Raw genomic sequence first — 15,320 nt, 5'->3', positions numbered from 1 at the left:
GACAATTCGTATTTCGCTGGAGTGTTTGTACAGATAATGATCATATGATCCTCCTTGCCAAACACTCGCTGCATCTCAATGACATTGGACAAGTTTGTAACTTGAGCAGATCTGTTTGACGTTAGTCTCTCCTGCTGCTGCTACTAGGCAGACACCGACGTTATCGAAGTTCCTTCGTATGGCAGCGAAGGCTTTGACTTGTTCGGGCCGAACTTCTACACTCAAGAAGGATCTACAAAATATGATAGGTAGTAAACGTTGACCAGCTTCTTCATATCTTACCCTCTTAGTGAGTCTGGATATTCCTTCGATAATATTTTCCTCCTATAACTTTTCAAGAAGTCGAGTGACTTTGGAAAGTAACTGGACTTGTGCTCTCTGCTTCTCCAACTGATACTTATGCTATCTGTGTCTCTATATCTCAAATGGACTTGACCACCCACCACACTTTGACAGATTCGTGGGTAATTTTGCACGTTGTTACGAAAGCAGGCAAGATAGTTCCGAGCTTCAGATTCTGCCAGCGCCCTCTCGCTTCACTTGCGCTTGCAATGACACCACCGATCCGAGATGGCGAGGGAAATCAGCCCTGCATATAAGCGATACCACTCTACATCCATGATTCATGATCTGTGGCTGTGACCACTGTCATCAGCACAGTTTTTTTACACTCTGCGTCGCGGTCAATTGGCAACTAGTTTGCTCCGTACCAGTGAGCATGACCACATCAAGCGCCCCTGTCTTTGAGAATTCCCGCATCGTGAGATGCAACGACCCCCTAACACCCACTTTGCATGTTTTAAAATCGCTATCATCTCACGTGTATATACTTGGGATCTCCGACTTCAAACGTATCAGCTTCTCCAGGGGCTTGCGTACGTGAGTGTCACCTTCAACCTCAAAAGTTCGACTCTAGAATCGTGTTCGCCATGTATGTCACAGATCTCTCTTGGTCAGTTTGTTTATCATATATCATATCTCTTCATCTCAATAATCTCGCAGCTTGCCGATGTAGGGCCTCGTTCTGTTCAAGTACAAGTATTTTTATTCAGATGCAGCAATCACCCTCAATCCCCACAAAGCTCACACGAATACCCCAACACTTCCTATTATCTTCTCGGTTCTGCACAGCACGACGCTTATCTGCCCCGCGTAGAATTGGCGTAAGTCAGCAGGTCTAATCACATAAAATTGTCAAGTGTTATCCGGTGTTCACGGATACAGGATAAGTTGGTGAACAGTTTCCGCGGATGCACCTCGCTCGAAGTTCATTGACAACTTCAAGTCGAGGTCTGTCGACCCTACCTATACTCCGAGGGACGTTGATGTGGGAAAGTTGCAGAATCAAGACAGCCCCACTCTTTAACGCCTGTATACTTCTTGAATACCGCGGGCTCAGGAACCATCAAATCAGAGTGCATTGTGCCAGTGCGGGGCTTCCTTGATTGGGGGGGTTCGTTTAGGAGTGAGATTCGAAAGCTTGGTAGGTCCTAAAGTGGCTGGACTATCTTCAACTTCTGTGCGACAGTCTGGTTCCGAGTTGCTCCTCATGTACGTAACTGTTAACAGACATTTCACGGGAAGTCGCTCGAAGAAGGTTGTGTGATTGAGAGGTTTTACGAGTGTCCCGGCGGGCATTCTGGTAAGCCCATATTGCAATTGGACCCATGTGGACCTTTTACTCGTTCCTTGAACGATATCAAAATCTGTACTGCTTAGTATGTACGATCCATACCGACGCACCTACTGTGGCTTAAGTCACAAGAAGTTGCGAGTTACTTGGTGCAGCCCGGACATGACATGCATATCCTCGGATCCGAGGACTTCGTTTGACCCAATGACCCTGATGACACTCAGTGGAGTTGATGGATCAGTCTGGTTCAACGGTCTGGTGGATCCACGGTGTCGAGTAAGTAGCGTTTGCTGATCATTGGGTATGGCTTCGACGATGGCCAAGTCTGTGGTACGTCTTGGATAAGATAAGAATACTTGTTGGCGTGGCTATGCCACCCGACTCTACCTACCCAGGTTAATAATGTACAGTAACAGTAGATAATGATACAACTCATAAAAGCACGACAGCCATCCATAGCAGAAACCGCGATTACAGCACGCGACTTCAGTTAGGACACATCCATATCCTGATCCTCCGACGATCGTCCTGCCTTGTCCGTCATGTGCGACGACGGCACTGAAGTATCTTCGATATCACTCCACGCAGAAAAGTCGTCGATGGTAACACCCAGATCCGATAGTTCATGCAAGTTTTCATATTCTGCGGCGTATGCCTCAATTTCCTCTTGCTCGAGGTCCTCTGGTGTCACACTATAGCTGTCAGGGGGCATCGCTGGAGCACACCCAGGTTGAGCCCATTGATGCCATCATTCAGAAAAGGAGAGACTGACCTTGCAATTCACTTTCCCACCGGTTTACATCCTCCATATCCGGGTCAAAGGAGGATCCGACGTCATAAGAATACGAAAGACGGTAGGAATGGTTTTGCTTATGTGCAGTATTTGCGATGATTCTCCGAAAGAGCTACGAGACAAGTGTTCAATAGAGCAGACCTTCTATCAGGAAAGTCACACACCTCGTCTTGCATAACCAATTCATCATCCTCATCCTCATCGCAGTCCATCTCAGAATCAAAAAACACGTCACTGCTGCTACGTGTCCTTTGTTTTTGGACTTTATCATGTCGTTGTTTCTGGGCGCGCTCAAGGCATCGCGCTTTAAAACGATCACGTAAAAATGTTTTTTGAGGGTTTTCTGGCGTCTTGCTACCAGCCGGTGTGCATAGAAGCTGGGTAGCTGCGCTTCTGGATGAACTGGTTACGCGAGCTTTGTATTGGGCTTGTCGTCTTGCTTGTGCGGAAACTACCGGTGATGATTTCGGAGAAGCCAGGGGTGACGAAGCAAGTGGTTGGTGACTCCTTGCGGAATAATAAGATGAACGTCCAGGAGTAGAGGGGGTCTGGCAAATGGGACTAGAACTTTGCATGCTCAGCATTTTGTTGGATGCTGTCACAGCAAGTGGTGAGTGTGACGGTCAAGAGTGGCGCGTTTGTTGTAGTTTGTTGACGTGTTTAGACAGTGCCCGTGACTTACCGAGGTTGCGCGTTGTACCGTTATGGTTCCACGTCAAGTTCATGACTGTGGCTGCTGGTGGCTGCCCCGGCTCGCAGAGGCCGACATTTCATGTCATTGACCGACGGTTAATGTGACTATGACCGCCGACAAAGGTCACATGCTAGCGGATGAAACGGTATTGAGGTTGTATCAGCTTGCGTGCTACCTATCACCCAAATGAAATTTGATATTGTAGAGTCCTTCGGCGCGAAAATAGTAAGCTGCAGTTTCTCATCCGTGAGTGACGTGGTGGCCACTTGTCTGAATGCTATTCACATTCAGGAATCTTAGATGGACACTAAGTTGATGACTTCTGAGGTGGACCACCGGAACGATGATCAATTCGGCCATGAACATGATCACGGTGGATTGAGGTATAGTTTGCCAGGTGTGCACCTAGTCGAAATAAAAATGACACCAATACGCAATCCAGGGAAATATTAATGATGAAATTCATGTACAGTATGCGACGTGGCTACCACTCGCGGACTGAACGCTGGAGAGCTACGAATATACATTTCATCCCATAACAGCGAAGCTGCGGCTTGGGCCTCTGCTGTTTATTTTTGCCACGGATCAGTGACTGAGCAAAACTTGTTAATTGCTATCTCGGTGACTCGCAGACAATATAGCCTCCTGCAACAGTAGCATTACGACTTGCAATATCGATTACGTATTTGCGCTAGCACTCGATCCTCTGATTATACTCGTTGGTACCAAGATGTTTTTTCGGTTGACCGGCATACGCAAGTATTTTTCTCTTCTCTAGTATGTTATCTTTTCTGAAACGCTTGTTCAAAGACATTCCGAAGAAAATGACACTCGTCCCGGCTTTCAGAAAGTTGGCTAGAACGTTAGCGCTTGGTGCCACTCAGGCAAGCTATGCGCCTTTGGAAGGGAAGTCTTTGTAGTATGTACAACCTCGAACGGTAGCAGTATGGCAAATTGTTGTCCCGCACTCCGATCTAGGTCAATACGGCGATATTGTTTCGGAAACCTCTGACGATAAAGCATGTCCGACAATCCGAAGTTCGCATAGAAGCAAACCCAGCAGCTGGGGTCCTACAACTGTTCAGCGCTGCGGCCCGGGTGAGAACCGCTTGTGACATTACCGAGGGACGTGCCATCTATGAGGTGTATTCATAAATGATACGGGTCCGAGGCACAACACCTAGAACCTGACATTGGCTCTTTTGGGTGATATGGCGTCCGATCACCGGTCTACCTGATTCAAACTGGGCATCTTTCGCAACGAAACGCGTCACATCCCAAGACGTGTCGTGACCCAAACCGGCAGCCAGCAAGTGCCCTGTACTCTCATGCTTCCACATGGTTCATTCAGTTGCTAGGCTGGAGGTCTAGCGTTCTGATTCTAAATTTTGCTCTGTTCTGGAAGATGCAGTTCAGCGTCTTCTTTGGGCTGGCACTGTCGGAGGACATCCAAACTATAACTTAGGTTTGATCAAATCTCTGATATATTTCGATCTGAGCGTATTTTGATATATCCGTTTTTTCAATTATGGCATACCTTCCGGTCGCAGGCAGCCCCAAATCATGGGTAGTAAATTGCTCAGGACCTCCAATGGAAGTACCGAAAACTTTTAAAGAGCCAGAGTCTTGTGCATGGTCGGTTTTGTGCCCCAATCACCTACTTCTTCGACATGTTCTTCCGGTCCCAACATCGACGTGACTGGTGTGCATCCAGTTGTTTCCTGTGTTTACAAACTTACCCGTGAATCTGTCAGCGCCGCCAAACGAGAGGAACAACAGAAGAAATTGGATGGGTTACCCTCGTCGTTCTTCGAGACATGCACAGAGGCCGATAATGAGGTGCTCGACTTGCCCCTAAGTGAACTAGTGCAACGCCATACCGCGGGTTCACTGTCAACGGCGAGCATTTTGAATGCTTATGGAAAGAAGGCGGTCTCAGCGCAGAAGGCCACTAATTGCCTAGCTGGGGTCATGATTCAAGAAGCTCTGGCGCCAAAAGATCTAGCTTCTCCAACTGGTTCAGACTGCACAGACATTCCCGAACAACGCCCGAAACCCCTCTCCGGTGTCCCCGTCAGTATCAAAGACTGTATCGATATCGAAGGCTATGACACCACCGTGGGCTATTCTTCTAGAGTCAATCATCCCTCTCCGTCGTCCTCAGCGATAGTCCGACTTCTTCATGATGCAGGGGCAATCACTCACGTGAAGACTACCGTACCTCCCGGTCTTCTTGGACTGGAGACATCATCGGATCTTTTTGGACGAACGAGTAATCCGTATAACGAGAAGTTCTCCAGCGGCGCTTCGACTGGTGGTGGGGGCGCACTTCTTGCTAGCAGAGGGAGTGTCATCGAAATCGGCACAGATCTTGGTGGCAGCATAAGGATGCCCGCCCATTTTTGTGGGATTTATGCTATGAGGTCCTCGATAGGACGCTTTCCATCTCAGGGCACCCATTCCCCTATACCTGGACTCGAATCAGTGGCTACTATATCCGCTCCGATGTCTCGAAGACTGGAAGACCTTGAAGAATTTTGGAAGCGCGTTATGGAGATGCGGCCATGGGAATATGATGATACGGTTCGCCAAGTTCTCATATTCAGCATATACCAGACCTGATGATCGTTGACTGCAGTGTGTTCCATTACCATGGCGGCCCATAAATCTTCCAAAGACGAAGCTGAAGTTTGGAGTTGTTTGGGAGGATGGTCAGCCCCTTTCACGCTACTTTTTTTATATTCGTTCCTCATATACCTAGGCATCGTTTCTCCCTCTCCTGCTTGCCGCCGTGCTTTGGAATGGGTCTGCGATGCATTGGAGAAGCAAGGCCATGAAGTAGTTGATTTGTGCGTTCGAACCGCTCTGATCTTGAGTTTTGCTGACCAATAGCATTACCCAGTTCACCCCCTAGCATCTCAGAAGGTCTGAACGTCGGATTTCAGCTATGTTTTGGAGATGGAGGTGAGCGACCCTTTATTGTACCGTGAGCCACAGATACTGAACTCTTCTTAGGGGCCGGTTTCTTTAACCCTTTGCGTAAGGACGAGAAAATCGATCCTGTGATGGTTGCTGTCAAGTCTTTATTGGGGATGCCCCTTTGGCTCAAGAAGTCACTGGCGATGATCACGCGGAAATTTACTGGTGATGAAGTCTGGGCATCGATGCTCGAGACGCTTCACCTCAAATCCCCAGCTGAGGAACGTGCACTTGTCGTCTCACGAGATGAGTACAGAGCAAGGTGGCACCAAGCATGGGAAGATGAAGGGTTTGACTTTTTACTGACGGTTCCGCACGCATTACCCGCCATCCCTACTGGAACCGCGGAGAAGGTGACCCTAGTGTCAGCTTCCTACTCGATGATTTTCAATATCGTAAGCTTATTTTCACTGCTATATCATAATCGTGCACTCAATGGCGAATAGCTGGACTATGTTGCCGGTGTCCTCCCAGTATCTTTTGTTGACCGCGAAACAGACGCGCTACCGAAGAACTTCATGAAGAGTGCCGACTACAAGAAAATGGGGTTACTTTCCAAGGGAGCATACTCCGTTTATGATGCGGATGAAATGCACGGACTGCCCCTTGGTGTGCAAGTCGTCGGAAGGCGTTTTGAGGAGGAGAAAGTCTTGCAGGGGATGAAGATCGTTGAAGATGCTCTCGAGGGATGCGGTCGCAAGTTCGTTCCTCGGGAATTTTAGGGTGACGTTGGACATCGTTAAATTGACTTTCATTTATGTGATGGACTGTACACTATATGTATATTTGCTGTGGCAGGTGTCATTTTCGACGGACACGCTCGCAGTGCCTGCTTCGGCCACCCTTTTTTTTCGGCCGCAGTACCCGGATTGTGTCAGTGGTATCTGCAATGTACATGTTTTTCTCTCCAGGTACTCGGTGACTGAGTTGGAACTAGATCTATGCCAGGGACCGTGCACCTTGGAGATGTTCCTGGTATGCGTGAGGTGGTGATTTTGCTGGTGCAATCACATGCAGCGATTGGAGCTGCATAATCATGATGAGTGTCATTGACTGTGTCCAACTTGAACGTCTCTCGCGCAGGGAGTGCACAGGCCATTCCCCGATGGAAGAGTAATGCCTATTACCATAGCCCCTTCCTCATTGCATCTGAATCCGTCCCTGGACTCACATGATGGATAGGCGACATCGTCCTGTAGTTGTCTGATATTCTCTCAGGTTGTTTGCGGGAAGGATGTGTGGCCATCACTTGGGCTACACAATTGGCATTAACATCCGCCATGTCCTTCACAGCTGCTATAGGCCCATGCCAGCCTCCACCTACTATTAGGTGGTAGTCTGTCAGGGAGACATCCAAACATGATTCACGAGCAACAACTGCAACCACGTACAGAAACTGGTACCATTTGCGAACACGGCAGGATGACACCGGCGGCAGTACCAAGCAAAGGGTCATAAAAAGGGTTTCGTGGTCATCATCATGAGGTAGACAAGCGGGGATGTAAAGAACATGCGCAGGAACTCTCTCAAAAACACCATGGGCTGAACAAGGAATTGACGAGTGTCAGATATAAATGCAAAAAAACTAGTCCAAAAGTCATACAACGCAACGGTCCTCAAACAACCGATACAGGTGAAGAAGGTATTGATGAGAATATAGTGCCGAACATTTAAATGGGATGGTGACTTGTCCTTGGCAGCATCTTGGAACAACGGAATTAATCCAACCTAGACCGTGACGGCGTGCGAGGCCTCGTAGACTGCAGAACAGTGCCCGAACTTGGCAGATATTCAGTACACAAAAGTCATCAACATCAAAAGAGAAAGAAAACCGGCCAAGGGAAGCGCAAAGACTTTGGAAACAGTCCATAACCTCGCCTGCAGTGGAAGCAAGGTGGAAGTGGTCCAAGCTTAAACTCTGACAGAAAAAGGCAACTATTACATACGCACATAAAAATACAGACGTTTAGAGCCCACAGAATCTTTCTCACTCTTCATAGAGTCGGGCTTCTTGTCCTTGTAATGACGATATGAATAAGGGTAGAAACGTTACACTGGACGGCTCACATAAAATTGGAACAAGCGCTCGTTAAGAAGACTCGGGAGAAGTTCACCACAACTCGCAAAAGCAAGTTAATGTAGACGTATTTGGATGCGCAAAATCAATCATGCTTCCTGCCAAAAATATGTTTCCAGAGCCGATTGTGCTGTGTTCTGTTGGATGATCAATTATTCAAACATATGATATGAATGCGGAACACGACCTGAAGGAACCATAAATGATTCAAGTAATATCGGAACCGATATGGCATGAGGTCTCAGGACGTGCTTGACATGACGATTCCGACTGGATTGCTACCACACCTGACACACATGTCCAGACCAGATCTCGAAGCGGAAGATTGTCGATCCCAAAGCCCCATGGAGAAAACTCTTCGTCCCAAGCATTCAGTCGCCAGAGAGGTATGCATCCGACTCGAATACAGGAATCGGCCCCTGCTGGCTGACAGGGTACATTAATATTCATGGGAGATAACGCGGGGTTCTCGTTGGCTTTAAATTTAAATTTTAAGTGATTGAACTGAAGGTACTGACATTTGTCATACTATATAGTCAAAATTCAGCCCCTTGGAGACGAAGACGGAACTTGATGGCGTCAGAGCTTGTGATGTACAAGAATGGAATATTCTCACAAATCCAGTTTAGCAGCAACACCCAGATATCGAGTTGAGAGGTCTATACTTCCAGTGCTTATCGTGATGATGGTAATGCAATGAGTATCAAGGTACACACAGTTGCAGGACTAAGCTGATCCGAATAAATTGGCCCTGTAATATAATTTGTAAAGCCCAAGTAAACACTGGAAAACAGTTGAATTTGATCAGTCGTTGACCTAATCCAACATTTCGAAGGGATACTCCTTACTCTTCTCCACTTCTCAACAGTAGCAGCGGTGAAGCGCTTCTTGGACGATTTTATCAATTCTTGTCAGGATATCACACTTTTGCTGGGCCCGAAGTCTTACTGACAGCGGTCCCGGAAGCATTCTGCTTGTCGCTTGTCGAGGAACTTAACGACGGTTATAGCTCCCTCTCCACACCACCGTGTCCTGGGGTTTCCTTTGGAGTGAGTAGGTCATTTGTGGTCTTATAAGCTATTCATCGTTTCCTCACCCTCCACCAGTCGTATCTTTTGTCGGTCTCAGTAGCAAGTGACACCCGTGACGACTGCCTAGCACTGCTGTACACCCAGCCTTGCGCCACTGAGTACGTGGGTATTGCACGTCTCTTTCTTGGCTTGCGGGGCTCAGTCTGATAAATATAGCTCCATCAGCCGTCATCGATCGTAGGTGGGGCTCACACTACCATCATAAATAGTCATTCCTCCCATCGTGAACAATATCACCTCGCAAGTGGTTCCGTCCCACCCGCACAGGAGCCTGCGAGCCTCGGTGTCACAATAGTCGCTTGACCAGTCGCCTCGTGTACTCGGTGATCAAATTCTTTTCTCAACCGGTCAGGGCCTTCGCACCATCAGATCGAAACAAGCGGTTTTTGTTGGTCTTTTTAACACGGATCTTTCCCTCACTTCTAGGGTTAACTGTCGACTGCGGTTAACTTCCCACCTTCACTTTCATTCTGCGATTCATCTTATCAACAGCCTAACACCTGCAGGCTTGCTGAAGTTGCTTTCTAACGTGCTGTGCCTGTTCAGGAACACCTCAACTTCCAGTTGTCGGTTTACATATTTTATCCCGACCCTTGCATTCAAACTTGGGCGCGATGAATGCATCCACTTCTGCCTCATCATCAACAGGCTACGGAAAATCAACTTTCATCAGATGACCCGCCCTCGTCGCCACCGCAGCCAGACTCTTGCGAGCGTCCGGCGACAGCACACGCAAGTGCTTCTCCTTCATTAGGTCGTGGAACTTCTTATCCTCCTATTCCACCTTCTGCCGAACGCCCTTTCACTGTTCACGGTACCTCGAGTACACGTGCTGCATTCGCCGCAAGCCCATACAATTCTGCAAGCGCGCGGACATCGTTTACTCATGTCGACGTCGACAGCGCTCCGACCTTTGGAGCGTACCCTCCCCTTCCGAATTCAAATTTGGGACAAGCTGCGGCAGACACTGTAGGTGAATAACGCTGAAGCAGTTGTGCCGTCTGTCGCAGATGGACCTACTGCACCCGAAAATATTGTACCTCAGACGCCTCAAGTGTCTCTGACATTCCTCCTTGTCTCTGGCCGAAGGCGGACTATGTCGTTCGATCCGGCGATAACGATTGGAAGGGTCAAAGAGCTGGTGTGGAACGCGTGGCCTGCAGGTCAGGGTTTTAGATGCTTCAGTCCCGGGTTCCGTTGTTACAACCGTTCTCATCCACAGATTGGCAAGATGAAAGTCCACAGGCCCCGTCGCATTTGCGGATTCTTTACCTAGGCAAGATTCTGCAAGATGAGGACACTCTTACTCGTGAGTATACTAGTTGTTCACGATGTTTTGTCTTGTTTATAAGGATGAATGGCATGATTACAAGATCTTTCATTCCCAACTTGTCTACCACCAGATTCGTCTTCCGTGCCCACAATTGTTCATCTTTCCATTCGCCCCTCCAATATCTCGACGATTGACGATACTATGAAGAAGAGACGGCTTAGCAATGCATTTTCCCGGAGGGGAGCTGACACCGACATTGCACACGAAGGTGCCGACAATGACGTGGGATCGGGATGTTGTTCTGGATGCATTATTTGCTAATGTGGGCAGAGGCCCCGACGATTTAGAAGATTCATCGGTTTAGTCTGGGAGCCAAGATGGATGAGGTCATGCTAACAACATACGGAGGAGGACTGACTTTTATCAACATGCTGCTCGAGCGACATAATATATTATTGCAGCTAATACATTCTGTACACATTTTACCTTTATGACATTGTACTTACTTGCAATCCCCATATGGTTCTGAGTCAGCCAGTACTGAAGTAATCCTCCAAAGATTCCCGCGTACCTGAGATAAGCCAATCGAACTCGGGCGCTGACTGCCTTATAAAAAGATCATCTCCGAGCGGAGATCCGACCTTCACGAACTTCTATGCACTTGCATGGGCTGCCCCTGGCATGCCATGAACTTCATTACGTCCGCTGAAGTGCTTGGCAGTTGAATGACCCTCTCCCACTTATCCCTCCCCAGTACTTAGCATGGGCAGGGTAGTCTCATACAGGTCCATAGCAATCATCCTGCTTGCCTGCGTCCTAGGAGTCACCCTGCGAAATGTCATATTCGCACCGCCCGATAACAATATCCTGTCATCACTCCATTTAGACTCTCCCACGTCGCCACACCCTCCCATCTTTCATGACTATTTTCCAGAGGACGATCCACTGAACTCGGTTGATGACACGGTAGACGCTGGTTTAGTCCAGGAGCCCGTGCCGCTCGGTGATCACTATTATGGTGATAACGGAATGCTCGTGGTCAACCCAAATGGTACCTCATCCAATCTTTGAGCTCATACAGCGAGCGGAGGACGCTTGGGGAAAAAGCTTGCCCGCGCAAGCAAGACACTAGGTGAAGCTGTTGCGGAATACAAACGAAGATATCATAGGCCTCCTCCTATTCACTTTGAGAAATGGTACGTGGTCAATATGGAAACCAAAGTTGAACAAGCTTCATAGAGACATCTCCGTTGGACTTGTAGGTGGGATTATGTGGTGACACACAACGTCCAACTTCCAGACGAATATGACGAGATATACCATGATTTGGAGCCTTTCTGGGGTATTGATCCCCTGGACTTCCAGGAGAGCAGAGAACGACTGGAGGCGCAAGAAAATACTATTGTTATCGCAAAAACAGATCAGAGCTCCTCTGTCGAGGTCGCCGACTACAATTTACCACCAGATGGTACCGAAAGGCTCCTTTCTCGCATTGACAATGTACTACGACTCTTCCAGGATATAGAAGACCTCCTACCTCCTTTCCGCGCTGTTTTTTCACCTCATGACAATCCCAGTATGCTATCAGATCATGGCGTCAAATCAAAGGCACTCGAAGCAGCCGCTGCTCGCTCCAGTATGTTCATTTTGATTGTTGCGCTGCAACGAGTTTAGCTCACACGTTGATAAGCTCTAAAACGGAATGAATTACCACCACCGCAGCGGTCTGGATGGCTCTCTGCATGCCATCCGTCTTCTCCAGCGTGGCAAAATCCCATAGATCTCGATGCGCCCCCTGAGCGCCCATCTCACAAAACGTTTATTTCCGACCATCGCCTTTCGATGGACCCGTGCCTAAATCCTTACCTTCTCCGCAGCCATGGACAGTTCCTGTCGCACAACAAAGGGCCGGATCCTCAGAGTACACTCGTTCCGCGTTTTTCCCTCTGTTCGACGGTGGTTCACCATGATATTCGACCGGCTGTTCCTTATGGCTGGGTCGAGGACCTTCCTGAGTCAGACAACCCGCCGTGGGAAGAGAGGTTAGACGAAAGATTACTCTGGCGTGGTACGAATACCGGCATATTCCATGGCCCCGGAACCAGGTGGCGGCAAGGGCACAGAGACCATCTGATACAGTTTGTCAACGAGTTGGCAGGAACAGCGGATGTACTTCGTTCGCCTCCGAACGACTCTGAACCTGTTGGAGAGCCCATACCGTTACGCAAAGCACACCTCAATCCTGCGTTGATGGACATTCAATTCGCCGGAAAGGCAGGTTCCTGCGCACCAGACCTCTGCGATGAACTGGATAAACTGTATGACTGGAGAAAAATGCTGACGTTCCAAGAGGCCGGGCGTTATAAATATGTCTTTGATGTTAGTCGGTCTGTCAGATTCGATGACGACATTCAGTTATTTACCACTTTCAGATCGACGGGCATGGGTGGTCAGGACGGTTTAAGCGCCTCATAACATCAAACTCCCTTGTATTTAAAAATACGATATACCCTGAGTGGTGAGTACTCGTCTCGTCTCATTCGCGCGCGATAAATAAAGCGTGTTTGTAGGTTTATGGATCGAGTTGCACCTTGGGTGCACTATGTGCCTATACAGATGGATCTGTCTGATTTGTACGATACGTTTACTTTCTTCCGTGGCGGACTTGAAGGAGAAGGCGCACATGAAGACTTGGCGAAAAAAATAGCAACTGCAGGACGCGAATGGAGCCAAACATACTGGAGGCGAGAAGATCTGACAGCATATACGTTCCGGTAGGGTTTCTCTCTTCTTCAGAAAGCAGTCATCCTTACTAACCAATCGATTCAAGATTGTTCCTCGAGTATGCACGCGTCTCCAGTCTTGACCGCGATGCAATGACATACAGAGAAGACTCAGACTCGTAGCTATACTGTGTACTGTATATATTTATCAGAGGGCTGAACGCTTGGATTTGGCCGTGTCATACTGGGAAATCCCTTTTGACGAGATTTCATGATCCTCTTGTGGATCCCGTGAGAATAAGAGCTGGTTGTCCCTGTTCATTCCCTCCAACTTTGTTTCGATGGCTTTCAGTAATACGAGACTTCGGATAGACTATCGATTATCGTTGAAAACTGATTGGAGCGTCCAGCGCCAGAACCAGAACCATATGCTTCCTTCATATTGTAGGATGTATAGTTCAGAAGTTCTGATGGAAGTTGAAATTCCAGTGCTGGGGCTTGAGCGGTGTTGGTTGAAGGTTGACCCGAAGTGCAAAAGCCTCACAAATGCCGCAAGATGATGCATATGATCCACCCAAGAGTGGAGCCTCGCGATGAGGCGTGCGGCTCTAGCAAGAGCTTGATCGGGGAAGACGGAATGTTGTACTGATGTATCTTGTCAGGCTTCTGTGGTTGGTATGCTGGTTAGATACGAAAGCCTTGAACTTTGTATCATTGTTATCATGTGCACTCTGAACATGCCCAAAACCCATTTGAAGACCTGACAACAAAAAGTATGTACGCATGCCAATTGGATTGCCATCCTGCCGCTGTATCCACACTCCATACATAAATTTTTGCATCCAATCCAGTACTCCATCAGGGGACATCGCAACAGCAGAGTCGACCATCATGCAAGGGAGGTTCGACAACTGGCTGGCTGATTGGTTTTGAGGTCCGATATACGAGCTGAATAGTCCTTGGATGCACTGACAATGTCTTTCATTCGGGAGCAGACACAGGGATCTGACGACGTTGGAATGACCCTGCCAGTGAAGAACGAAAAGCTCTTCCTATCGATAGATTGTCGTTGACGAACGGTACAACCTGTGCGCACCGTCTTTGGACCAACTTGCACAACGACATTAGTACCAGTGCGCTCTTACGACCTTTTATTTCGATGAGCAGCTTGCCAACACTTGACTTCGTCCATCCCGCAGCTCGCCAATTTATTAGCTTGTGGAGAGTATCCGAGGGCAACCATGGTGAGTCCCTACCGGTGGGGAGATTTCTCGACCCGTGGCTGGGTTCCATCGCCGTATCGCGCCGTCCTGCGATCCGCTAGCTATCCCCACTGCATTCGGAGATCATCAATGCAGCAGCGTGCCCCTCCCATGGGTCGCCGAGTACCTGTCCTCTTTTATGCTCCACAGGTGTAGTCTGGCATCTGCACTTGCACTTATGACCATTGTGTGATCTGGAGATGTTGCTCTTAAGTTGACCCCCTACTCGGTGAGTATCACAAGGCTTTCTTACTCCATCTCTCGTTCACTGGCGAATCGAATCATCTTTCGATGTGCTCATTATGTTGCAACTGGTCCAAGTAGGCCAGGACATGGAGTAACCTTCGAATATGTGTTCCGGTATCAAGCTCTCCGCGGGACGTTTCGGCACTGATTTCTTCCACGATGTCATTCGAGTATTGTGATCGACAAAGTACGATCGCCCGAGCGGTGAGATCTGCCATTCGCATCCAGGAATGACGTCTCCAGGATCATCTATGCTTAACCATGAGTTCCCTACTCAGTTACCAGCGACACTTGTTTCGCTCACCTAGTCACACTCCTGACAAAGATCGGTTCCATGAAATCATCACAAGTATCATCTTGGTATCGTCTTTCACCATTCGACGTCTTAGACCTCCACCAAGGAGGGAACGCTTCATTCCTGGCTGTGTCTCGTTGAGTCACTCAAGGTATGTAACAATGAGGTTTGATCACCTTGCCAAAGTGCATCCTGGCGGTGCTGTGCACTATAGGATGGTAGATTCACGATTGTTTCTGGTGTGCTTGACTGAG

At 48.3% G+C, this 15,320-nt stretch overlaps 4 protein-coding genes across 4 annotated transcripts; 3 read left to right on the top strand and 1 right to left on the bottom strand.

The window, feature by feature from the left end:
• Window positions 1–1,908: 1,908 nt before the first annotated feature.
• On the bottom strand, window positions 1,909–3,117 carry BJ212DRAFT_491996 (uncharacterized protein). Its single transcript, XM_041343331.1, has 3 exons — window positions 2,591–3,117; window positions 2,406–2,538; window positions 1,909–2,347 (listed from the first exon to the last, which is right to left on the bottom strand). Exons 1-3 carry the CDS (start codon window positions 3,008–3,010, stop codon window positions 2,124–2,126), a joined length of 777 nt encoding a protein of 258 aa, XP_041190238.1. The 5' UTR covers window positions 3,011–3,117; the 3' UTR covers window positions 1,909–2,123.
• A 1,673-nt stretch (window positions 3,118–4,790) lies between these two features.
• On the top strand, window positions 4,791–6,821 carry BJ212DRAFT_1448332 (amidase signature domain-containing protein; the record flags this gene model as incomplete). The annotated part of the gene is made up of 7 exons (XM_041338530.1): window positions 4,791–4,822; window positions 4,875–5,703; window positions 5,759–5,831; window positions 5,882–5,969; window positions 6,023–6,084; window positions 6,136–6,494; window positions 6,546–6,821. The coding sequence occupies 7 exons, from the start codon at window positions 4,791–4,793 to the stop codon at window positions 6,819–6,821; spliced, it is 1,719 nt and encodes a 572-aa protein (XP_041190237.1).
• Window positions 6,822–9,915: 3,094 nt separating this feature from the next.
• On the top strand, window positions 9,916–11,076 carry BJ212DRAFT_1373278 (ubiquitin-related domain-containing protein; the record flags this gene model as incomplete). Its single annotated transcript, XM_041336359.1, is given in 4 exon segments — window positions 9,916–10,240; window positions 10,260–10,430; window positions 10,490–10,576; window positions 10,641–11,076. Coding segments are annotated over 4 exon segments (804 nt in total), but the record flags the coding sequence as incomplete, so codon positions are not given.
• A 56-nt stretch (window positions 11,077–11,132) lies between these two features.
• BJ212DRAFT_1373273 (glycosyl transferase family 90-domain-containing protein) lies at window positions 11,133–13,769 on the top strand. The gene is made up of 7 exons (XM_041336358.1): window positions 11,133–11,591; window positions 11,613–11,736; window positions 11,803–12,176; window positions 12,231–12,919; window positions 12,973–13,058; window positions 13,111–13,314; window positions 13,371–13,769. The coding sequence occupies exons 1-7, from the start codon at window positions 11,303–11,305 to the stop codon at window positions 13,444–13,446; spliced, it is 1,842 nt and encodes a 613-aa protein (XP_041190235.1). The 5' UTR covers window positions 11,133–11,302; the 3' UTR covers window positions 13,447–13,769.
• The last annotated feature ends 1,551 nt before the right edge of the window (window positions 13,770–15,320 follow it).

Source organism: Suillus subaureus (assembly GCF_016647635.1).
Source record: "Suillus subaureus strain MN1 chromosome Unknown BJ212scaffold_28, whole genome shotgun sequence".
NCBI classification, from domain to species: Eukaryota; Fungi; Basidiomycota; class Agaricomycetes; order Boletales; family Suillaceae; genus Suillus; species Suillus subaureus.
This window is presented reverse-complemented; position numbering and strand designations above follow the sequence as displayed.